The sequence below is a fragment of the Vanessa atalanta genome, chromosome 6 (genome assembly GCF_905147765.1).
Source record: "Vanessa atalanta chromosome 6, ilVanAtal1.2, whole genome shotgun sequence".
NCBI lineage: Eukaryota > Metazoa > Arthropoda > Insecta > Lepidoptera > Nymphalidae > Vanessa > Vanessa atalanta.
Genome location: NC_061876.1, coordinates 11605854 through 11632001, shown reverse-complemented (window position 1 = coordinate 11632001; position 26148 = coordinate 11605854). Strand labels below are relative to the sequence as shown.

General features: G+C 31.9%; 1 protein-coding gene across 1 annotated transcript; it reads right to left on the bottom strand.

Annotated features, from left to right (window-relative positions):
* Window positions 1-1430: 1430 nt before the first annotated feature.
* On the bottom strand, window positions 1431-26007 carry LOC125064910 (23 kDa integral membrane protein-like). The gene is made up of 5 exons (XM_047672219.1): window positions 25647-26007; window positions 25046-25234; window positions 24668-24847; window positions 23398-23616; window positions 1431-5774 (listed from the first exon to the last, which is right to left on the bottom strand). Exons 1-5 carry the CDS (start codon window positions 25704-25706, stop codon window positions 5613-5615), a joined length of 810 nt encoding a protein of 269 aa, XP_047528175.1. The 5' UTR covers window positions 25707-26007; the 3' UTR covers window positions 1431-5612.
* Window positions 26008-26148: the final 141 nt, after the last annotated feature.

Below are 26148 nucleotides of genomic sequence, written 5' to 3'. Positions count from 1 at the left end.
TCTTTACCTTTAAATGAGTCAGTATAATTTAGACTTCCGCGTTATTTATCTAATACAACAAGCAACAAAGAAGTAGTATTTGAACTAAGGTTTTCCTAAGCTCAAAGAAACTATTATTAATAAAACTCGTTATCGAAGTAGAAATATATTTGAATGCTAGTATACATACTGTACCAGTAATAATCGTCCATACGGAAAAAAAATATTTTCCTCAATTGGGCAATACATTTTTAACTCTTAACGTTTACCTATGTTTTGAAGGTCATACCCCAGAAGTTAATCACGATGTGTTGATGTTATATACGTATAATACAAGTTATCGGCTGCGGGTTCGCTTGCGTTTTAGGGGTTGGTCGTCAGGTGTTAGGCATGAAAAAATATCATAAATCCTTCCTTGGGTTCAAGCTTGGTTCTTACTGAATTTCATCAAATTAAGTTCAATGGTTTGGCTGTGAAAGAGCAACACACAGACAGACAAAGTTACTTTTGCATTTAAATATTAGTATATATGATAAAAACTGAACACCATCAGTTATTTACTTACAGCTTTCGAGACATTCTCAATTCGCTTTCATCGAGTTAAAAAGTCGATGCGTGGTTCAACCATAAAGCGACTTCGTCAATAACTACCTACCTTACGAGAGAAAGTCTATCTGGAGGCTATGAAATTGTAAGCCGACACGTGTATTCCACTTTCCATTAACAGGCCCTTCATTCTGTTACCGATTTCATACAAAATATTAAAAAAAAAATGTTATACTTACTTTGATATTCCTTATTTATCTGTGGAAATTTTAAAAATTAACCCAAACAACTGTATATAACTATTATAAATTATTTCTCCTACTCCTAAAGGTTTTTAGTCATTAGATTATTACATGGCGATGTGGAATACATGACCCAGTATACTATTTATGATGTACGATGTTCTTGCGATGATTTTGTGAAAATTATAAAATATATTGGGACTTTTTAATGTGGACCTTTGTTTGTTTGAATATTTTATTTTAAAAAATGATTGTTATTACTTAAAACGAATGTAATACTACAAGTAGTATAATAATAATAATATGTCAGCGTCCCGAATGGCAATGCTTGAGATATTTTGAAATGGATGCTGAGTCAGAACTGGTTTCGCTTTAAAGCTTATACAATAGCATTCATAGGTATTACATAACTTGTCAGGTTGCAAATAGCTCATAAGATTTATCAATTTCTTTCAAAGTTTAAAACATAAAATTATGACATGTTATAATTGTAATAATTTATAATACATATTAAGTACTTAAGTATAAAACATCTTTAACTAGATAATAAAATAGGTCAACACAAAATAATAAAAATATACATTTATTTTGTCATTTATTTTAATATTCCAATATAAAACTTACAAAATATTTATCAAATCGATCTTAACATAGGTATACCTACTTAAAAAAAATGTTTTTATCTATATAAATATTTATTGAATATAGGTATTTATTTGTATATTGTAAGGCTTAATATTTATATATCGCATCGTTTAACAAAGCCAGTATTAGTAGTATTAATACGTCAGTTACCTACTATAACGTCAGCGAATGTCGTTCGTATAGAAACAAATCTAAAATTCGTTGCGTATTCCGGATCAGACTGAGTACGGTCCTCGCTAGATGTTATTGCCCCACACAGAAAAAAAAAAACAAACTATCACAATTTATCGATAAAATGCATTTGATTATAACCCAGAAAAGTAAAAAGACATTCAATTTTCGCACCATTTAGATCTGGATCGTACACAGGCAAGGATTGTAGTACTATAAGCTTTAAAATAATAAATATTGAAGAAATATTATAAAATCAAATTTTCTGTCAATATCTTTACTAGGCTCTATGGTTAAATAAAAGAAGAATAATATTGCTTTATACAAAGCGAATTAACAACCATATCGTCGAGGTGCATACATAAGAATAATAAAGATTTGATACGCTTTGAGAAAATAATTATGTTTAGATAGATTGGTAGTTTGATTACAAACAACACGCTGACATAAGACACTAGCTTATGACACTTCTGACATAAGACACACAAACAAAAATTGAACGAAGCACAAACTCTGAATAAAAAAAATATACAAAAATAATTCCATCTACACCTAAGGCTAAGCTTTGCAAAAGATTATCTTTATACCAGATGACGTTGTAAAAAGTTTTATCACTTACAATATTAGTTTGGACTACGAAATCAAAAAACAGGTTTTGGTGACCGCTTTGAAAAAAGCATGATATAAGATTAAGAATAATCACATACTATAAACCATAAACATAAATTTAAACAGTTATTGAGGTTAAATCGTAAAGACTTATGAAATGTAATCCTGTTAATGAGGGTAAGTAGTAAGTAATTAGTTGCATATAATAGTACCTACAATAAATAGTCATACGATAATAGTATTTGAACGACATTGACAAATAAAGCATTTATTAATATTATGTAATCATTCGCTCGTACATTAAATAAATAAGTTAGTATTGCATACCAATAGTCCACTATCGAAGTAGCATCGGTAGTCTATCGATAGTCTGTCGATAGTATCCCCATGAGCAATACTATTGATACTATCGATAATATAATAAAATCGATATATCGATAGTACTTTTGATATCCTGAATAGTTTTCCAGGTCAACTGTCGATAGTTCTACAAGACAGAAATAAGTTAATACATAACGCGGACATTGTTTCTTCTTATTATTATTAATTACATCCTATTCCACATCAGGTCATGCTTATCCTGGCAGGTAAAATATAAAAAAATAATAAAAAATATTGCATAATAATAATAATAATCATTAATTTATAAAATTATTCATTTGTTGCTATCGCTGATTATGAATTTTGAATTATTATATAATTAGAATGAACACACAAAAACTATAATATTATCTGTGACAAAGTTACAGGTGAAATTTGTGACAGCCATTTATTATTCTATCTACAATAAATCTACAAACAAGTTATAGTACATACCTATTAGTATATTCTAATGTATTCCCTGATTGTGTCGTCGATATGAAAAAAAATAAAACTAAAACTATACCAAACGTTTACAAAATACAATTCTTGCTTACAGTCAAATTGACCGATATGAATCATTTTGTTAATTTTTTTGTTGAGTTGAATTATCATGTATCTTACTCGTTACTGATATTGTATAATGTAGTGTTATATTAGTATTATATTATTTTCGACATTTGCTGTTTCCATGGTTTCTAATATATAAATATATATATAATACAAGTTTATAAATATAAAAATATTTTCCGATTTTAAATTGGGTCTTAATTTTCTTACTTTTTTCAATTACAACCTTTTTTATTACTTGTGCCTACTTAAAACGCGAAAAAATTTTGGTTAGTGCCTCAAGACGAGATATTGGTATTTATACCTCCATGATCAAATCCCAAAAATTTAATATAATAAAAATATTATTCATCCTTAACCAGGGCAGTAGAAAAAGAAAAAGTGTATCAAATTTCCCACTGATATATAATGATAGTAGATTATGTAATTAAGAATTACCGTAATTTCTTATGAAACCGTTATGTATAATTTTATTAAAAGCATTGAACAAATAATAATAAAATATTAGTCCCTTAAATATTTATATCTGACTAATTAAATTTATTATTGTCTTTGGACAAACAAATGCACAATTGACGATATACCTACGTTTAATTATAAATTTGAATCATATTTCTTTCGACATTCTAATTATAATCATTCAAAGACTTTAAGAGTTAATTGATGACCGAAATGGCAGTCGATTTAAACGAACTATTCTTTAAAAATATACCTAGCTCTATTTCAACCGTAAGAGGAAAAAAGGCAAAAAAACAACATTTGACAGTAAACTGATGCGATATCATTGGTCGAGAGCTTGATTAATCTATGATATTCACTACGACTCTTAGTAGTGCACAATATAGCTGAGTTATTAGCAAATCCCATGCAATACGTAAATCTAAGGTCTGTTTTTTTTTCCTACTTCAATTGGAATAGGCTGTACGCAAAACTCGACTTTGAAACGTCAAAAGTGACAAGTGACATTGACAATAACAGTTAATTAATGTTTATGATAAACACCCAAGGAAATAGGAATGATCGTAAGTCGGCTATCAACATTTTCCATCGAGTATCGTATGTCGTTTTTTACATACAACATTTGCTGATAAACATCACTAATTTAAAAGCAGATTAGTTACTAAAAAATATAAGCAATCATTAACATTATTTAAACGCATTTAAGATTTCGAGCATTCCACAATTGTATTACAAAATTTGCAGGTAGTTCAACCATATTGGCTTATACTTAGGCCGTTGGGACGAAAAATGGATTTAGTATCATTATTATAAGTTAATGTCATAGTTTTTGTTAGAATGTCATAGTTAATGTTAAAGATTACGATTAAATAAACGAACTTGTAACTCGACGTAGTACGAGATGAAATGTCAGAAAGTGATATGTCATATTCACAAATAGGTAATAAAAGTACAATAATTCTTTCGCACGTGACCTTGGCAAAATAATCTGTGCCCTCTTGGCAAAAGCCAAACCAAAAAAAATATAGTAATTCTTCAAGCTTACACGCATCAAAATAGCGTCGAACGTAAATGTTTATTCATAAAATCATATAACTCATCATACATATATTAAGTCAATTCGAATCATAAATTAATTCTCAAACATGACTAAAGCCTGCCGTCCATAAGATTTTTATTTTGTTAAATGCATTTCAATTTCATCAAATACCTAATCGTTACGAAATTGAAAGTATGACATTAATAAAGGCCTTAATATTTTATAGTTCGTCCTTATTTGCACCAATTGTAAAAAAAAAAAAATCGGTTATTGTTTTATTAAGTTAATATTTTTCTTTATATAAAATTTTATTCTCTCGTCCAAAAACATCTTTGCGACACAATTGCTTATTGGTAATCTTAAAAACTATGAATCCCACTGAAAAGTATTTTTAACTTTTATCAAATTCGTATTCGTCTTCTACTTTAAGATAACTGCTTATTCTAAAATAAGATTGTTTTATTTTTTATAGGTTTCGTTTCGGACGAGGAAGTGTTCGATGACTCAATCTAGGGTAGCCTTCTAGTAATATTGGGGACTAATGTTAATCTGCTATTTCTCTAAACTTTTCATAAGTACTTAAGGTCCACTAGTCTGGACTATCTTATTCGAAAGATTTTATAAAATTGAGTTTGATACCTTATACAAAATGAAATCAACCCTTAATTCAGTTTTATCCTCACTCGGTTAAAGATACAGCTTAATACAGCTTACAGAAGAATATATTATGTCATTATTTTTTATACAAATTCTAATGATGTTTTAATTGTTTAATCTATTTACAATGTATGTTCTGTTACGAAAGGTTGAATGTAAAATTAGCTTCCCTCTTCATAAGTACATTGGTAAGTTTATTATTTTTTCGATGGCTCGTGTGATTGGCAAGATTGGTCCGATTGGCTCAGCACGAGTATAACGATTGTTGAAAGCTACTAACATTAATACAATTCGAAAAATCTAGAATATACTAATAACTTATTTATATTATAATTCTAATACTTTGGCAAGGTTGGAGCGGGGGCTGTCGGTGCCAGCAAGGAGTCGTCGGGTGCTGCGAATGTCGATTCTCGTACTGACGTCGAATGCCTAATGGAAGCTCTTCGTTTCTCCTTGATCGCGTGCGCCAAGAAGAATGTGCAGAATATACCCGTGCTCTGGAACAAGAATATTTATATCAATATTTAATATATTATGTAGATGTTACGTGTGTGTAGTTTTAAATGAATATATAGGTATATTTATATATATGTGTAAACGCAATACGCAGTCGCACATTGGGGAAAAGGTGTATCGAAATATTAAAAAACATGTAGTTTTACCCTTTATCACTAGCGTAACAATACATGTCAAGAACAAGGTTCCGGATTTTAAGTCATGACCTTTCGGGAAGGTATAGTAGGTCTCGTAAGAATACGGCGAAAATATCTCGAGTTCGGCAGTGAAACAAAACGTCGCGAGGAAACCTGCATTGGATAAGCGTGGAATGTACATACGCTTTCAATTTTATAACAACACTCTAGAGACAGAACTGTGTCTATGACATTATTTGAGTATTCTCGCATTTTAACACCATACTCATTATCGGTGCGACGGTAGATCATGTATACCAAAAATCAGATTAATCGGAGCTCTGGACTAATAGGAAGTTTATGCGAAGCGAGATAGAAGAGGCTCAAAGCATTTTTCTCAAGAGAAGACAACCTTAATAATTAGCCGTGAGACATTTACGCAATGTTACGTTATGATGATACACATAAATTCACGGTCAAACTGAATCACTGCACCAATGACGCGGCCGACAATGTAATTTGGAAATACCATCTCATTGAAATACGTACGTTATACGTCACCGAAAGGAAAATATTATGGTTTAGTCAACACAGAGCGTCATTATTTACTTAATGATACAATAACTTATAATAGAAATGACTTCAAACAATTAGTACACAAAGCCCACTTGTTATGTGAACGAACTGAAGTTTTCAAACGATAAATCTAAAGTAAAGAATGCGATGAAGAATCAAATGTTACCTGACACGATATCATAGAAATGCAACATGTGTGTTCAATAAATTTTAAAACTAATATATTTATTTATATTTATGATTTTTTTTTATGTATATAAAAATGTTGGGCTTCTTACTTCTATCAATCAAAAAACAATCATAGAACATCGAAACGACAAAATACTGCAGACTGTAATGTAGCTATACAAGCAAGTCGCTTTGAATTCACTTGGTCGCGCTAATGTTAGGATCCTGTAATGAGCGTAGGAAGGTATAATAAGTAAGATAAATTATATATATCCAAGGCTCTAAGAATGAGTCTTTAATAGTTTTGATTGACATTCAACACTTTTTATTAGAAAATATTATGACAGGTGATGCTAAGTGGTCACTACCGGTCATAGACGTTGGCGGCATAAGATACATATATATTAATCATTCCTTACATTGTCAATACGCCACCCACCTTCGAAAATAAGATGTTATGTCCCATATGCTTGAAGTTACACTGACTGGAATCCATAAAATTTCTCGACATTTTGATAAGACGTATCTATAATCTGCATCATATTTATGTATAGATATATAATGTTTATATATACATAAAACATTAATACGCAATATAAAATAATTCCATGCTTTAAATCCACTGTTTATAGCTTATTGTTATGGTGACGTGTGTTTGCGTGTCTGTAGTCTCATAAATGTTTGAACAAAGAGGGCAATAATCCACTCAACGTATTAGGCTATTTACATCGATTAGATTTCGTGACAACTTTTTTAAGATTACAACAAATTTTATAGATTTTAATTAACAAATAAAAGCTGAAAGAATACGATCGTTCATACGTATGTTTACACGTATGTATCGAAATAGTGTGATCGTAGAAAGAATAAAGAAAGTATTTGAATTTCAGTAAATGTGACGGACGTGAAAGACGGAATGTGCAATAACGTCGCCTACGTAACTTCAATTCAAGCATTCGGCATCTGGTTAAAAATATTTTCTTGCAAAAACTTATGATGCAATTTTAGTTTCCATAAAAATGAAAACTTCTTAATGGAGGTGGATCTTTAATCAGTTTTCAGTTTTAGCCGTGTCATATTAAAAACGTTATTGGACTAGCTTTCAAGGATTTAAATTAGTAAGTAATGTTCAAATCGAAATGAAGCTCTTTATTATTTACATAAAAAAGGTATAAAAGCCTATAAAAGTTAAAGGCTTTTATACCTTTTGGGCTAAGGTTTCTTAAAAATTTATAGGGTTAGGTTTAGGTTTAAGGAAAAATCTTACATAGCTTTAAGTAATTCTAGTATACTTTGTAATAATAAAGTATATGAACAATATAATAGTTTAAGTGATATTTCACGAACTTGTAAGGGTCGCGACGTCGTTGGATAATCCAAGATCGATCATCGTGGAAATCCTTGGGTAAGGACTGATATGGTGATGTTGACGTAGCAATATTTTGCATATAATTTTCCAAACAGAATGTTAAATAGTACTTCGGTTAGTCAGACATTTTTCCGTTATGAATACGATATTTTTTCTCATTCATGTATATGTAACAAATGTTAGAAGAGTTGCTATGAAACAAATATGCATCTATTATTCTGTAAACATGGCATGATATGAGCATACGTACGTATAAGGCAACGTTTATTGTGTTTGTGATGGCCAATGACAACGATTTCCTTGTTTACAACTTCGTTTTAATGCGCAATAATCCATGAAGAATTTTATACGTCTACGAGCTGTGACTGCAATAATACACACATGGACTGACGTTCACGCATTTTCGATTATAACCTTTAAATCTATTGAATTATACAATGTCCTCTTGGCGGAAGCTAATCAATTCAAAAGTTATAACCAAAAATAAATCTAAATAAAGGTGTTCACTCTTTTCCCTTACTTTACTGATATTCTGGTGCAATGCAGAACAAATGACTTTGAACGGGAGATTAATTACAAGTTCCTACATTTACACCGAGAAAAATTCTAATGACTTTAAGAGCCCGACCCAGAACCTCATGGTACTATACGATAGCAATCCCGCGACGTGCCCCGAAGAGATGGAGATGGTACCGCTGGTTTTTTAGTGGGTATTCCGGTGTATAAGGGCGCACTAGTCATAAACATACATACATAGTAATACGGGGTTTTAATCTGAAGCGCGGTCGTCTGGGAGCTATAAACAACTTCGGATCATTTGTTGGTCTAAGAAGGGGATCGCCGCTTAAGCCTCTTTCTTATTGTTCGTGCACTTACGTTTACTCCACGCACTTCATTCAGCTCTGTTTTGATGTTTACTGACGTGAGGAAACGATTTCATAGGGAAGTTGAAACAATAAATCGGTCATCACGACGGGTGGTTGCTCGAGTTCTGCCGGTATCGGATATCCTATTGTAAGAACCTGTCTCTACAAACCTTCGGTATACTCTAGAAACCGTAAACTGGTTTAAATTTAATTTTTTAGCAATCTTTAGTAGATCCAAGCATTCCAATGCCACAATTTGAGCGACTTGTTCGGACAAAGTATCCATATTTATGGTTACGAAACTTTTGTTGACTTTAAAAGACTAATAATAATTAATACTTTTAACAATAATTGAAATCGCAAATGAAAAAAAAAGATTAAAAATACTTTATTAATTTTAAAATTAACTCCAATATTACGCGAATGCGAGACTATACATACATTTTATTTTCATCTTTTTTTTTTTATGAGTTTTGGGCAGTCTTGAAACTTTCATTTATTTAATCTAAAAAGTTTGCATACATATCAAAAATATTAATTCGATAGTAATCCTGAACTTTGATACAGTTTATGAGTCCGTCAATGTATAAACTTGCTATTCTATTTATCCTTGATTTGGTCACCATACTCATTATGACTATTAGGTGATTATTTCTATCGTAAGAGGTTCTAGGAAGTAATTTGAACCTCACCGTAAAGTACAATTAACATTCAGACAGAAACAATGACTACTTTGAAAGCAAACACAAGAACACTCAATTGAGAGTTACATTTTAACGATCACTTTTAAAAGAAACAGCTTGGCGGTCATAAATTATTTAATTCAATTAACCATTGAAATTTAAGTTTAGGTTGAAATAATTTTAACTTACGTTATTTTATTGTATATTTTTAATTGATTCATAGTCTAAACTTAATTTACCAAATTATTAAAAATTAGTTTACAGCCGCGGCTTTAACCGCAGTTTTAAGCCGTAGTTATGTAGGTTCAAGGTATAAAAAAGTAGTCTACGTCCTTCGTTGTAGGTTTGAAGGGTGTGCCAGAATAATTACATGCACTAAGGACATTACATCTCAGTTTCCAAAGTTGGTGCCGCATTGGCGTGTAAGGAATGGTTAAAAAAAATGCCGAGCCAATCTATAAGCGTTGGTAACCACTTACCATTGCCCGCACTATTTGTCCTAAGAAACATAACCACCAATATTAAAACTAATTAAATAACCAATACTATTACAACTAATTTGCTTCATTGAATTATGTAGTTTATGGATTTTAACTTTTTATAATTAGTCATCAATGCATGGAATATTTTATTCGTGCATTATTAAAGAATACAAAACGTTATCGTCATTCAAGATAACCTTTAAAAATTACCCCAGACGACTATAAATTATATTTATTATTAATTACAGTTTATTAAGATGCTTTAGAAATATTCCTTGGTCTAAAGTAGGAATACATATAGATATTTTTATTTGATTATTATTAATTTTATATGTGAATAAAGTATACATACTTCTTAGTATGTAAGTTTATTATTGCAACACCTACCCTGATCTTGTTGTCTCCCTCTTTGATTGTCAGGGAGAAATGACTAATTAGCTAAGACTTCTCCTCGTAGTACACATTAATTACTTTTAAGCATTTGATGTATTAATTTATGTGGTAAGATCACCTGAGGTCATAGTATAGCAAGGAAAGTCTATTAAATAATTGTCCCGACCTATGTCCTCGCAAGAATGCCGTTGACTATAATCAAATGATTATTATCTAGCATGATTCACATCGCGTGTTACTTATCTCTTCGTAATGTTTGTTTTTTATTGTTCCCGAGGGTTTCATGGCTTTTATTCCCAGTCTTAGTTTTTTTAATACATTTCGGAAATAATCGAACCAATTCTTGATGAAATATCATATCAAAACAGTGACAGAAACCACCCAAAAATAAGCAATCTAAATATCGAATTGGTACAATGTCGCTTCTAGCATTTAGGTTATCCTTATATACGAAAAACAGTAACACTTTTTGATACTACTTTCAACCAAATCCTCCTTATATAAATCGTAGTCGAATTATAACTATGTAAACGAGTTCTGATTCGTTAGCAACCGTTTTATTGTAATGAAAGTATAATATAACCCTTTCATATCAAACACACGATCATTTGTCCTCCCGATCCCCTACGGAGGTGATCTCTTTAAATTGACATCCTCGCTCATCAGTGCCTTGCTACTATAATCAAAATGAACACTAACTATAACTCAGACTAATAGTGTTGTCCCTCTTTTACTATTTGAGATGAAAAGAGACATGAATATATCGCTCAAATGGTTAGTAAATTTGCTCCCACGCAGTAGCAGGTGGTATAGCATCTAATAAGAGCAGTTGGATAACATCCTCTGTTGAACCAATCTTCGTATTATGAGCTAGTGTTTCAACGCTGTGATAGACTTCGATACTTAGAGATGTGCTTCGGTAGATCGCTACATGTCGTTGTATATCGTATATCGTTTATTGCCCTTGTGGATTCAAACTTTTATTCTTATTATATCTGTATACAATAATTAACTATGTATATGTATTCCTGAGAAGTATACAAATCTGTAATCACTTAAAAATGTAGCACATGAGTAGATTTTCATGTGATCTACAAAAATAAGTAAATTCTAGATAAAATTGTTGTTATTTTGGACCACCTGCATAAGTAGCTAATTAAGTAATACTTTAAAAAAATATTGTAACTTCGCTTATCCCATAGAATAAAAAAGGCACAAGAAAGGCTGGGGGATTTTAAAACGATACCATAGGCCGCAGCTGCTACCTGCCTGCCATTGAGACTCTTACTGTTGATACCATTACATTTCTAAAATAACGTAAGCTGCAGCATCTGCCTAAAAATTAGCAGTAAAGCCTTCGGGAAAACGGGTGCGCCGGTGCGGTTTGAGGGTGCGCCATTACGAATGATTTCGCTCAAGAATTGGTACAAAACGCTCAAACCACAAACGATCATTATGCTACCATTTATTGATCAATACTATCACAACATTAAACACTATCTTAGCGAACTCTCACGAGTTATAAAAAGAGTGGGGTTAAAAGTGGGGTTGGTTGGCTCTATACCTTGTAATAAAATTTAATGGTAAATAAAATAACATCTAAAATAATTTATAATATACCACATAATATATTATACATAGATGTATTCACTGTATATATGATGACACGCCCTTCATATTTAATTATTATTAATTATCGGCGACCATTAGTATCAGCGAGTGACGCTCTGGCTTTTAAGATGTCATGGTGCGTGAGACTAGAAAATTAAGTTATATAAATTACTAAATATAAAATTATTTAGTTTGACACTAAAAAATTAAACAAATATTATTGTTTATTTTTATACACAATATATATATTGAATTGTATATTAGGTTTATTACGTAATTATATCCGAACCGTGTGTAATATTACACGAACCATTCGGAGCCACTTTTGACCTCCTCATAACTCAAAAACTATTTGACATAAATAAGCCAAGATAGACCTTAGGCTACAATATATTATCCTAAGTTATTTGTCAAGTTTTTTGTTTATCATTATAAATAAATTTAAGGAAGGACCATTGAACTTGGCACCCATTTAGATCTCACTTCTTTTATAAGATTTTAAATTAACATGGTTATTTTTATTACTAACAGTATTAAAAACGGGATATTTACCATGGTTTTTATTTTTATTTGGTGGAGCTCGATATTTCGACATTGTCTACGAATGTCTTGTTCACGAGACTTCTTTTGTCGTAGACCAAGGTATATATCATAATATTGGACTTGGCTCTCATTTTTACATTTATGTTTTTGATGGGATAGTTTTTCTCGATATATACCGACATGGTGCTAACTTGCATCGTGGTATATTATAAAGTGTTAAATGAGCACATTATATTTTCATTTTGATTTTAATAAATACCCAATTATATATGATCATTTGTGTATTTCCCTCTGAATTTGGTGAGATTGTAATTGTGTCATGTCTAATATAAGATAACGAAGAGCGATTACGTCACTGCGCTCGCGCATTGATCCAATTTAGAGCAAGGTTGTATCTTTGCCACTTAGTCATATAAAAATTAGACTCATTGAACTAATCAAATGCTGTCGGTTTAATATACATTATATTCGGAAAAAAAACACAAAATAACAAATTATATTACGAACGAAAATGTCTAACAATGAACATTTATTTTACATTGTATTATTATTAGTAAATATTTAATTAATTTCCTCGTTGCTCTAATAGCTAGTCTATAATGGTGTAAATATAAATATCTTGTATTTCAAATACGCGGCGATCTTACGAAAAGTGGTTCTGTTTTACGGACAAAAAGTATTATTAATATTAATCAGTATTTACATTCTCGTGCCTCAACAAGTGAAGCCGTTTCACTTTCTCCTCTTTGATTATCGCCCGCCATAATAAGATTGAGGCAATAGTGAATGCAGGTAAATTCTACTAAAATGTCAGTTTATTGAAATCGAATCGAAAGGTAATCGTTGCCGTTAAGCCATTTTCCTAATCTTCTAACGCAACGGCTTTTAGAAGCCGAAATGTCCCAGTGCGTAGAACACGTGAATCTTAACCGATGATTTCCGGTTCAAGCCCAGGTATTTATAATTCATCGTGAGGAAACCTAAAGTGTCTAATTTCAACAAAATTCGCCCACATGTGTATTAAACCAACCCGCATTGGAGCAGCTTGGTGGAATATGCTCCAAACCTTCTTCTCAAATGGAGAGGATGCCTTAGCCCAGCATTGGGAAATTTACGGGCTGTTAATGTAATGAACTGTAACGCAACGATCCAGTTGCAATTCAGTCGAAGTCAGGGCCGGATTAAGGGAGGCCAACCGGGACAAGTGCCCTGGGGCCTTCACAAGATAGAGGTTCAGACGATTTAAGAATTTTAATGTAATAAATGTTAAGCAATCTGGATGTAGTCAAATTATAATAATATTAATAATTACTGTTTTAAAAGACACTGGTCCGGAGAGTAAGTAAATTATTGAACTGATATAAATGAAATTACTCAAATTAATTTGTAAAATAATAATTAGGGGCCTCTACTCCTCTGTTGCCCAAGGCCTTCACTCCTTTTTGGCCCCAGGGCCTCCAGACCTCCAAATCCGGTCCTGGTCGAAGTTGATCGAAATTGTATCGGGAATTTATCATAACCATTATAAGTTAGAAGAATTGCCAGCACACACTTGTGCATTATATGTGTACAGTTTATTGAGAATAGCCATCATTGAACCAATTGGTATAATCATCATAATATTATCATTATCCCAGGAAATATTTGTAACGCAGCGCATGTAGTTGCTCACTCACTTTTTACTACAATAATAAAATATTACGCTTCGTAGAATCATCGGTGACTTAACTAGCAAAGAGCCTCTCCCGTCGTTAAGTGTTACCATTTCCCATTACTATTATTTTTGATTTGTTTAATATTGACTTGACTGACTTCCCTGATTATATCATTATACCTTTCTAGAATAGTGTCGGTAATTCGCCAATAATAAAAAAACACGATATTAGTGTAAAAATAATATTTTAATTAAAATGGTAATACTTGTATAATAATTTAACAAGTAGTTATCAAGTAAAACTCATTTTAAAAACTTTGTTTTAGCAAATCTAGATCTATTTATTTATGGCATCCATTTATTATTTCTGTTTACAATTACTTAACCTCAAATAAAATAAATATATTAAAATGTTTTAATAGGCAAACACTGAAAGGAATTTTATTGTATGATCTGTACACATTAATTAATTTTTTTAATGATTTATTCTATCTCGACTCTCGAGTCATGTTATCACGAAAGAGTTATTGTATATGAGTGTCGTATATTATCATTGTTGTCTCGGGTAAAATAAACACGGTTAAGTTTTTATAAGCAAATGATTCACTTTTTATTATTGGTCTTTACGCCATGCAATATTATTAAAATAGGTATTATCTCTACATAGTATAGTATAAAACAAAATCACTTCCCGTGGTCTGTTCCTACGCTTAGATCTTTTGAACTCCGCAACGGATTTCAATGCGGTTTTTCATCAATAAGCAGAGAGATTCAAGAGGATGGTTTATAAGTATAATGCAGCAGTATAAATAATGAGCAGGAAATTTAAAAAAAAAAAACATTTTTTTTGTACTGCAATCTAAAAATTGTACATAGACCCTATTGTACCCGCGTGGAATCGGGGTAGCCAGTTTATTATGTAAAGAATAAGGTAAGTACGCCATTTTCAGCTTCTAAATTATTATAGGACAAGAATGATATTTAGATAATAATCGAACTATAAAAAAAAAATATATATAAAATAAAAAAAACGATTAAAATAAAAAATATTTTAACAGTGAATACTAATTATTGGATAAGTATAGAGTCCCGTTGATTTTCTTTCAGATCTGATAACTGAGATATTTCTTTCCGAACCTGTGATGTATATTTCACTAGCGACAAGCAAGTGTGAGTGTTCTATATTGAATCAAATTTTTTGTTTATCATTTTATTTAAATCAAGATTTATCATTATATTTCATTAAAAAAAATATGCTCACATTACTTTACCTAACCAATTTATATTCCTTACAACGGGAGTGACCTTACATTTTAGTGTACAACTTATCAGATACCTGTGGTCAGGTACGATTCAAGGCAAAATATTCTAGTAAATAAAAAAAATACTAGTTTTGTTGTTTACTGTTTTTCCTTTGGCTTAATCATTGTTAAAAAAAAAAGGTTTCGACTTTGAAAAAAAAGTAGGCCGTGCGGCCTTGATCTCTGCTATACGCCATTTTAACTGCATCTATTAATTACCGGACGTTTGTATAATATATCCTTGAATTAGAGTATTAGTAGTACTTTTGTAGATGCTATAACAGTTTTCTTAATATTCTATGATGACCTTGGCCTAAAGCGTATTTTACGACCATAACTTCATGATAGGGAAAAGATTCGAAACATACATATGTTAATGTTTATTCCAACCTACCTAATCCTAATATTAAAGCAAAATATATTTTCCTGCAAGAGAATCTATTATGAGAGATTATTTACAATGAAATATTAAGCATAATTTACACAATAATTTCGTCAAACTTAACATACAGTGAGATAAGAGCTACAATTACGGATATATATACCCATAACCCAATGTTATAACGTTTAACGAGCAAATCTATTGTATCTATTCTATTTGTATTATATGTAATGTTTTATCAATTTTGCTTATATAAATATGTAAATCTAAAACCAATCTTTAATCGTGTGATTGTGATGATCATTAAATAAAACAATGCGTTACCTTGAGTTTCGTGGCGAGCTGAGAGCGTCATAATCGCGGAGGCCACTACCCACTACGGCGTGGTGAGGTCATGATTGACAATGTTACGTTTAGCGAACTTGTGATGATCACAATTAACAATTTTCCGGCTTAGATGTTTGAAATGAATTAATAGATATAAAACTGGCGTAATTGTAGCTTATTTCATTACAACTAGTTATTCTATAAGTATTAGTAACTTACTCATGAAACGTGAAGATAATTCACTATCCGTAAAAACTGCAAAACGAATCGTTTCTTAAACATAGTATATAAATATAGGACTAGGCCTAAATAAAACTGATGAGTTTTTTTGTTTGTTTAGTTGAACGCATTAATTTCAGGAAATTTTAAATTTACTGGTCCTATGTGAAGCAATATTTTACTAACTTTTGTTTTTAGGAACAGTCAGAAGTGTTTTTACTTTGTAATGTAGAGGGTAACAATTTAATATATTGCATTACAAAATATATTTATTTCTATTAGTTTTACTTTAAGTTTAATACAGGAAAAAGTTACTCTCATTACTCTCACTATATATATATATATATAATCCGAATGGACGCAAATTTTTACACGACCTCCGTAAAATTCAGGCTTGGACCGATGTCTTTACGCGCTTTCCAGTCACAGGTTATTCAACGACAAGTTAATGTGCTGTAACGCCATCTAGCGGCGAGTAAATTAAAATAAATAGTATAAAATCCATATCCACTAAAAATACACACCTAAATGAGCCAACTTGCACTATCATCGCTAAAATGGTGTTGAAGTGAACGGAGCATACCGGCCGTATATCATTTTTTTTATATAAAAGATTTAAGAGAGAGAGAAACTATCATCTAATTTAATGACTGATGTTTGCATGAAACGTATAACTGAGTCACTCAATTCCATTAGTCATGAAAACGAATGACTGTTGGAATGATATTGGCACTAGGTACACATGCCGCGTAATTGTAAGATATAAGGATAATTGAGGCCTCGGAGGCTCGTTAATTGCTCATTTCTACTCTAATAGTTAACTATTTCTATTTCTACGACTATGTGAAATTCCTTTTTCATCGTATAGGTAGAACGGGCGAAAGGTCACTTGATGGTCAGCGGTCACTACTGCGTAGACCGTAAGTAATATTAACCAACCCTCACATCGCTAACGCGGCACTAAACTTCGGAACTAAGATGTAACTTATGCCTTTTTTTACACTGACTCACTTATCCTTCAATTTGCAGCACAACAATACTAAGTACTGCTGATTGACGAAACTTAAATTATATTAATATATATAAATTTTTGTTGACATCTGAAGGTATTACAGTTTTTTTTGTATCAAACGCCTGTTGACACTACAAATATGGCCAATTTTGATGATCACTTAGAAACAAATAGTTGTACATGTGTTTTCCGCCACTGTAACACTACCATCTACACTGAGGATTTCGAAATAAAAAAATCCATAACTTTTATTAGCCAGACCAATTCAAAGAAGAGATCTCGCAATTCGCAACCTGCACGACTGACCTTACCACTGCACAAATTTAGCCACTAAATCGCGTGCGACTGAATACTAATTTTGTCCGAGTAACGACAAGCGTTAAATTTTTATTTATGATCTGATGCATTATTCAGGAAATCTCAAGAATTATTGTATCATATATAACGAGTTCATTTTTTTATCTAAGACTAGTTGTTGACCGCGGTTTCGTTCTTATTGTATGGTTTTGGTCACCTATATCATTCCTTGGAGTTCAAACTTGTCTCATATCAAATTTCATCAAATTTGTTTCAGTCGTTTGACTGTGAACAGAGTCGGATTTAAAGTTCTGAAGACCCTGGGGCACAAAGGAAAGGAGGCCCTAGAGCAACAGAGTCGTGGACCCTAACATTATATTATGAATTAATTTGAATATTTTAATTTACTTCTATCGGTAATTTTTAAAACTGTAATTAATTCCATTATTATACTATATTATAATATACATAATTTGACTATATCTAGACATTTGGTATCTAGATGGTAGATGGAGCTCTCCTTCACATGAGAGGAGCCCTAGGAGAGTTGCCCCTGTTGCCCTCCCATAAATCCCACCACGACTGTGAAAGAGGAACAGTCAGAGAAACAAACAGAGTTGCTTTCGCACTTATAATATTACTGTAGATTCGTATAGATATATAAAACCTTTGTGGTGCATTTCTAATAATGTATAGACAATTTTTCTATATGTAGGTACATACATATATTGACATAATCAAGTTTTACTATTCTATATTAATTGAGTATTATGAAACCCTTTAGAAACGCTGTGAAGATTTTATTTAAATATGAACTAGGTTTATTTAATTAATATAACTAAATATTATAATGAAAAAATTACATAAATAACAATTGAGCGGATTAGTTATTTAAATTTATCAGTTTTTAATATCGTTTCCGACACAGAAAAGAATTTTTCGATATTTTTAGTTCGGAAATATAATGCAACATCCTTATTTTTCCAGTTCATTGATTAACAAACGGAACAATAATCAATGAATTACAAGAAATGATAATTGATTTTAAGAGAAATCAGTCCTTGGTCAATTGATAACTTTCAATGTGTTTACCTTAATATTTCTATTACATAGTATAAAACAAAGTCGTAGCCCGCCGTTTGTGTCCATTGGTCTTTTAAACTACGCAAAGGATTTTAATGCAATTTTCACCAAAAATCTGATTGATTTATGAGTATATTTTTTATGTATTCTAACGACCCAGTTTTACATGGGTATAGGAAGGTTTATATGTGTGATACATGTATAATACAGGCGAGAAACTGATAATATCCTAGCTACCCGGCTAATTTTTATTACTAACGGGCACTTCATACCTATAATAGTAATAAGCGTACTATTTATATTATGCAGACTTAAACTAATTATTATTTATAAAAAAAAATTAAATGATAAATATTATTGTAATATTTTTTTTAATATAATTTAAATTTCTTCACGGTCTTATTTTTAACAAGAAATTTACTTTCAATCTCTCTAAAAGGGATAAATTCGTATATAACATTAGTTACATAACAACATAATAAGTAACGTTACGTTAACATTTACATAATATAGTGTATAGACCGAACACAATAAACAAAGTTATAATGAGGTGTACCGTGCATTGTTTAAGCGCTGCCAGCCGTGAGATCTATGATGCTATGACCCTTGAGCCTCTAATTACACTCAAAAGACTCATAAACCAGTCGTTTGCCTTCCACGCAGCTATTAAATGTACCTGTTTCATAACTATTACGTAAAATATGACCGATTCAGGACCAATGACTTTACGAAATTCTTTGACGGAAAAAATATTGACATTTATTTGTTCTACGATTCAAATACGCCACTAAGCAACGAGACACGGGTTGAGAATCAAATACACGATCATGCTTATTTACGTTTAAGTTATGAGTAAGTATTTATTTACTTGCTGAGGTCGGAATGCAGTTAGTCTGCATGAATGACCGCAATTTTAATCTGAAAACAGAACATGCGACTAGAATATTTTATGTAACTTAAAATTGGCATATTATTATGATTACGAGTAAGCAGTGAATTTTATCCGCCAGTTTATGTTACAAAATTTAACAAGAGAAACGTGCAGCGCCCTACGCGGAAATATAATAAAACTACATTTTCTACTCATCAAACGTTTATGAAAGCTTGGGTTAAAAATTCTAGTATATTTAGAAATGTTCTAGATAACTATGTCAGATTTAAAGGTGATACTTAGATCCCGTCTCTATTTCGTAAAGAACCCATCATCATCCTCCGGTAATCGGTATTATCCACCAACCCTTATTATTTACGTTACGTAGTTCGTCGTTTGCTAACACTGGTGCAGCGTCGTGTAATAATCTCCTAATCTTCTCGTAAAGATAGGAGATCCATTTGCCCAGCTGTGGGATTTTTACAGGTTGTTATTTTTTAAATCTTTGTAGTATTACGGTTTTAGATAATTATATACAATGTTTTATACTCTTTTAAAGACGTCACTTTGAATGTTACCTACACACCATTTTTTAATTGTATGTGCTTAGTGATAAGTTGATAATGTTCATATTTCAATAAATAAATAAAAACATTTTTTTAAATAGTTAGGTATGTAAAAATATTTATCATCTAAACATCATAACTGATCGAAATCTGTACATGAAAGATATTTGAGATAAAATATTACTGAGGGTAAATCTACTAACGCCAGAGATCACATAAATTTGATTTTTAAAATTTTTATTATAATAAAATAATTTTAAAATAAATCATAACGTGTACATCCATTTGGGAACTACAATGCCACGACAGACGCAAAGATACACAGATATATCAACTATAGAATACACTTACTTTTGAGGCTTAAAATCACGCGAGATTAAAGTCGCAAGCAACGGCTAGTAACTAATATGTTTGTATCGTAAATATTATAATACAACCCACCATCAAGTAAATTGTGCTAATATATTATTTTACTGCACGCCACATGCCTTCTTTTGTAAAAAAATAAGTAAAGTAAATGTCCCACTGCTGGACAAAAACCTCATCTCCCTTTGAGGAAAAGGTTTTTGGAGCTATTTTCACCCCATTCTTCCACCGCTTATCGGTGGATACACATGTGGCAGAATTTTTCCTAATGATGTTTCCCTTCACCGGCGAGCACGAGATGAAATTATCAACATAATTTAAGTACATGGAAATTCAGTGGAGCTGAAGTTTGAACCCTTTAATCATCGGTTAAGATAGACGCGTTCTAACCGAAGTGGAATGGTGTTGTATTATAAATATTAATCAACCACTGTTTGAAGTATAGCATAGTAAATCTAAGGTTTATTTATCTTTACTATTTGATAATTCGATTCCATCTGTAATTTGTGTAAGGTATACATATGTTTATTTTAATAAAACGTTCAATTCTGCCAGATCCGAATCTCCAAATACATTTTTGGCTCACGCTGCCGTTTGATAGAAAATCTGATGTGCAGGGATCTAGATAAATAACTCCTCATGAGCTGAACTCAGCCAAATGTGTACTCGATAATGCCGAGAGGGTCGGGATTGATACAAGTTTTTCTCCTTGGTAAGCTGCCTGGGATTTGTGAATTAAGAGGAGTATCTTCCCTCTACCAAATGCGAGCAGAGCATCACGTGGGAGGATCACGTGGATGCGTTATGTTTAAACGACAGCCTATCTCTTTCTATTTTTTTATTTTGTTATATTTCCACAGACAGTTTTTGATTCGATGTGCTTGCTTGTTTTTATTTTCTATCTGAGCAGAGGACGACCATCCCAGGGATTGAGTAAGCCCCATATAATTGGCAGGTATGATACCTGTGAAAGATCTTCATTGCTACAAAATGACACTATCTTATAAAACTGCAAATTACGTGTCCCTGGACCAAGCCCGGTTTGAACCATTAAAAAGTTATCCTGGAGTTCGGTAGTTGCCAGTGTTTTTATCTCTGAAACTCGGAAGCTACGTCAAATAGTTGGTTCTGTGCCTGAGCTATATTCGGCCGTGTCTTACTCAAAAAATGTGAAGGTAAAGAAATGCACCTGTAATCACGCACACAGACACACACACTAACACACTTGAACAATAATATTTTCTGCACAATTAGCTAGACTCCGATGAGAATTTCCGCCACGACTCGTGAATTTTTTGATTAACAATTTATATTTTCTCAGACCTATATATGTATTTGAAATGTTAGTTGGTAGTTTACTTATTATATTAATTTTTTTCAAATAACCATTTTAATAAATTATAGCTTGCGTAATTAAATACGTAGGATATTATTTATACCCGTGTACCAAATAATTAACAATAGTCCTTTTATGTAGGTCACAAGTACATTTCACAAGTTGATATTAATATGCATGTCGGTGTGACATCAGTAGGCTGTTAACGTGACGAGACAAAACAAAGCAATCCTTGGGGAGGTTTATGCATGCAACACATAATTTAGATTAGATGTATAAAATTATGATTAATATTCCATAACACTACGGTGGTTAAAATTATTTCGTTAATAGAATTAAATTTTGAGTGAGCCAGTGTAATCACAAGTACAAGGGACATAACATGTAAGGAATGGTTAATATTTCTTACAGCGCCTTTGTCTATGGGCGGTGGTGACCACTTACCATCAGGTGGCCCATATGCTCGTCCGCCAACCAATGCCATAAAAAAAATAAAAAAAATAGATTGCATCTATGTACTGGTATGTATAAGAAAAGGTGTGCTTACATAAAAATAAATAGCAATTAAACCTTACAACATTTATGATTGTGATACATGCCATTAAAGTCATTAAAAATATATTTACCAACCCTACCAATGATTTGTGTCTTGAAAGGAAAAGAATAATAATGGAAGTATTAGTCTGTGAATACGGTCTTTAAATACCATATAGAATATATGGTAACTGCATATAATACCCTTGTATCTAATTATATACATCTCTGGATATAAGATGTTAGCACGCTATAACTAGCGTGATAAAATCTAATGAATTCCGCGTGATGCGTGATTGCGTGTTCATTTAGATACAGACTTCATATTATATAACTTGTTTCAGATAGATGTATTCATTAAAATCTCTTATTTGTATCACATTGTACATTTAAAACCGTGTGACTTACACATGTTGTGAATTTTTAAAAAAAACTATTATGCGGACTGCGGAAACACGGTTGGTTAATAGTGGTTGCTGAAAGAAATTTTATTCATTCCTTACATTGCCAATACACCACTAATCTTGGGAAATAATAAGTTATGACCCTTGTTACTCTTTCTTAGTCACTTATAAAAACCTTACCCTAAGTAGTACTGTTCAGCAGTAAAATAAGCTATATTCTGTATATATAAAAGCGAAATACCATTCCTGATTAATCACGAAATCTCAGAAACTATAACACCAACAAATTTGAAATTTGGCAGGTAGGTTTTTAGGAAACTCCACCCCTAAGGGGTGGAAGTTGTATACAGTATACGGGCGTTGGAAGTTTGTGTTTTATAAATTTCACGCGGGTAAATGCGCAAGTTCAGCTAGTGTTATACAAATTCGAATATTTAGTGCCAACCTGCAACATAGAAGCTGTGAGCGCCGCCATAGCAACCATCAACAGCTGGTTCTTTGCGTAGTCGTGCAATAAGTTCCCGCAACCTCTTTGGTACAGTGTTGAGCAGTCTGAGGTATATGGTTTCTGGATAGAGTCCAATGGTCCTTGGCCGCAGCACGAAAATGGCACGTGACCAGTCGTGCTGTAATCGTTAGGACCATTCACTCCACAGCATTCAAACTGAAAAGATAAAAAATATAATTATAAAAAATTATACATATATAATTTGTAGAGTTCACTTTAAAGAGTTATATAAATTTCAAAGTTTTTAATCACAGTACACTGCAAAGATTAACTTTTTGATGTGTTTATTCATTAAAAGTTACGTACTTAATATTCATGCAGGGTTAACTCGTTAAAAAGGTTTTAGTTTATAATTTATTCTATTAAAATTAAACTTAAAGTGCATAACACTGCTGTAACGAAATAATATGACCAAATAATACGATGTGAGCTGGGCATTATTACGACAGAGCGTGTACAATGCCCGTGCTAGTAAAGTATAAACGAGAATGTCGACAAAGGATAGTCACAAACGAAACGAATTCCAATATAGATACATATATAATAGAACGTATAAGTACAGCTGATAGCAATCATTACATACCGAAATAAATGTAATGAAGTAGGTGCATTATCACAACAAATCTATGCATTAAATTTATTTATTATATTACTAATATGCTGTTAGGTATATATGTGGACAAAATTCATTTTTGGTAAATATATCTGATCACAATTCGAAATGTCTCTAATTTATTTTCTATAATTCTCTATCACAGCAAGTAGTAACTGATGCATTATTATAGAGGGGTAGACTTCCAAATAAAAAACAACCTACTTGAGGTAGATCTGTGATTCGATATAAGTATTCATACCATTTTTTGTATATAACTACTAGGCATTTATCTACATGACAGCGTTTTTTAAATACATACATTAATTGATAGTTCATGATAAACAATCGTTAAACTATTGTAAATTTCACTTAAAAAATTTATAACAATTACAATTAATATAGAAAGTACAAACAATATGTCTGTCCGTCGAAATAGACGTTCGATATAAAAACAAAATATATTGTAATGATAATAAACGTATTTCCCTATAAAATATTTCTGTAAAGTTTTAGCAAGTAATACATAAATATTTAACACGTGCGAAATTCAATTAGGTCACTAGTATCAGAACAATGTTATACAAAATTCCAAATGTTTAAAAATAATTATACCTTAACATGCAATCTGTCCCATCGAACGGAATCCGCATTTGTTTCTTTGTTTTCACTAGACAACATAAAGTATGACGTCATTGTCGTCGTGATGTCTATCTCGATGTTGTCCCACACCACCATCGCCCACACGAAACACGAGAATTCTATGATCACAACCAGAATGATGAGGATACCCGCCTGGAAACAAGTAAATATTTTTAAATACTTTGACCATAATAAATTCGTACAAAAAAAATAGCAAATAAGTATAATAACAGATGGCGTTAGTATATGTAACTTATAAACGTGACAAGTGCCTAAATTAACCGTTGGTTTTGAAAATGATCCAAAATTTTCCCAAAAGTTCGACATATCCGTATTTAAAAATTTATTTACCATTATAACATGAATTTGATGCATGGATTTCGCCGTTCTCCATCCGATCCAGGCAATGGAACAAGTAATGATGGCCATCATCAGCAATAAAATTGCTGGGTACTCTACGGTTACTCCAATGAAGTGGCGGTAGATAAAAAGCCGGTACAAAAAAAATCCACTAGCGCCAAAAAGTACCACTGCTGACATCTGTTAAAAAACAATAGAAGCTTGTTGACATTATATTTACGCTACTTATTTAAGTGAACGGCGTAAGATCGCTTTTCATGACACTTCCTTACAATGTTTTACGCGTAAATTACTATTACAACTAGCGCCATTCTGAAATGGAAATTATAAAGAAAAGTGTACGATTTAATTTAGTTGGTTAATATTTGAGAATCAAAAGAAAACTTTATTTCAAACTTTATTAAAAATATTTTATAATTTGATTCATACTTTCAGTATTTATTAAAAAAACAAACAATTGAATATGACGTAGAATAACTCAACGAATTCCCCTCCGAGTTGTTATGACAACACAACGACGCTGAATCAGCATAACGGGAAATATAAAAAGCCGGACTTTATTCAATTTATAAAACAAAAATGAAAGACTTACAGCGAACAAAATATTGAAGGTCAGCACAAGATATTTCCAGCAATTCGATGAGAGAGCCATTGTGTTTCGTGCTCACATGTCCGAGATCTCGGTTGAAAGCCAAAACAAAGCGGTCGCGGCTGTTCCACCTCAGGGAATGTTTGTATGTCGCTCCGCTCGCGTAACTCACGACTGACGGTGCAACGACACACCGGCGTACAGAATTAATTCGACATTTATCTAGTGTCTCAGTTAATCTTCGCCAATTTTCTTGATCAATATATGGTCATATAGGGCGAAGTTTCCGAGAAAATATACAATTTTTCCGTATTGATATGTGTAAGCCTTATCAGCTTATCGTGTTGATAAACTATATATACCGCATAGGTATGTTATGCATGGCGCAACGTAACCCAGTTTTGCAGGCGACATAAGTTCACAAGCGTTACGACTGGCTTAAAGATGTATTAATAGCTAGTGACAATTCTATATTTATCAACGTCTTTCTTCCTGAGCTTTATTT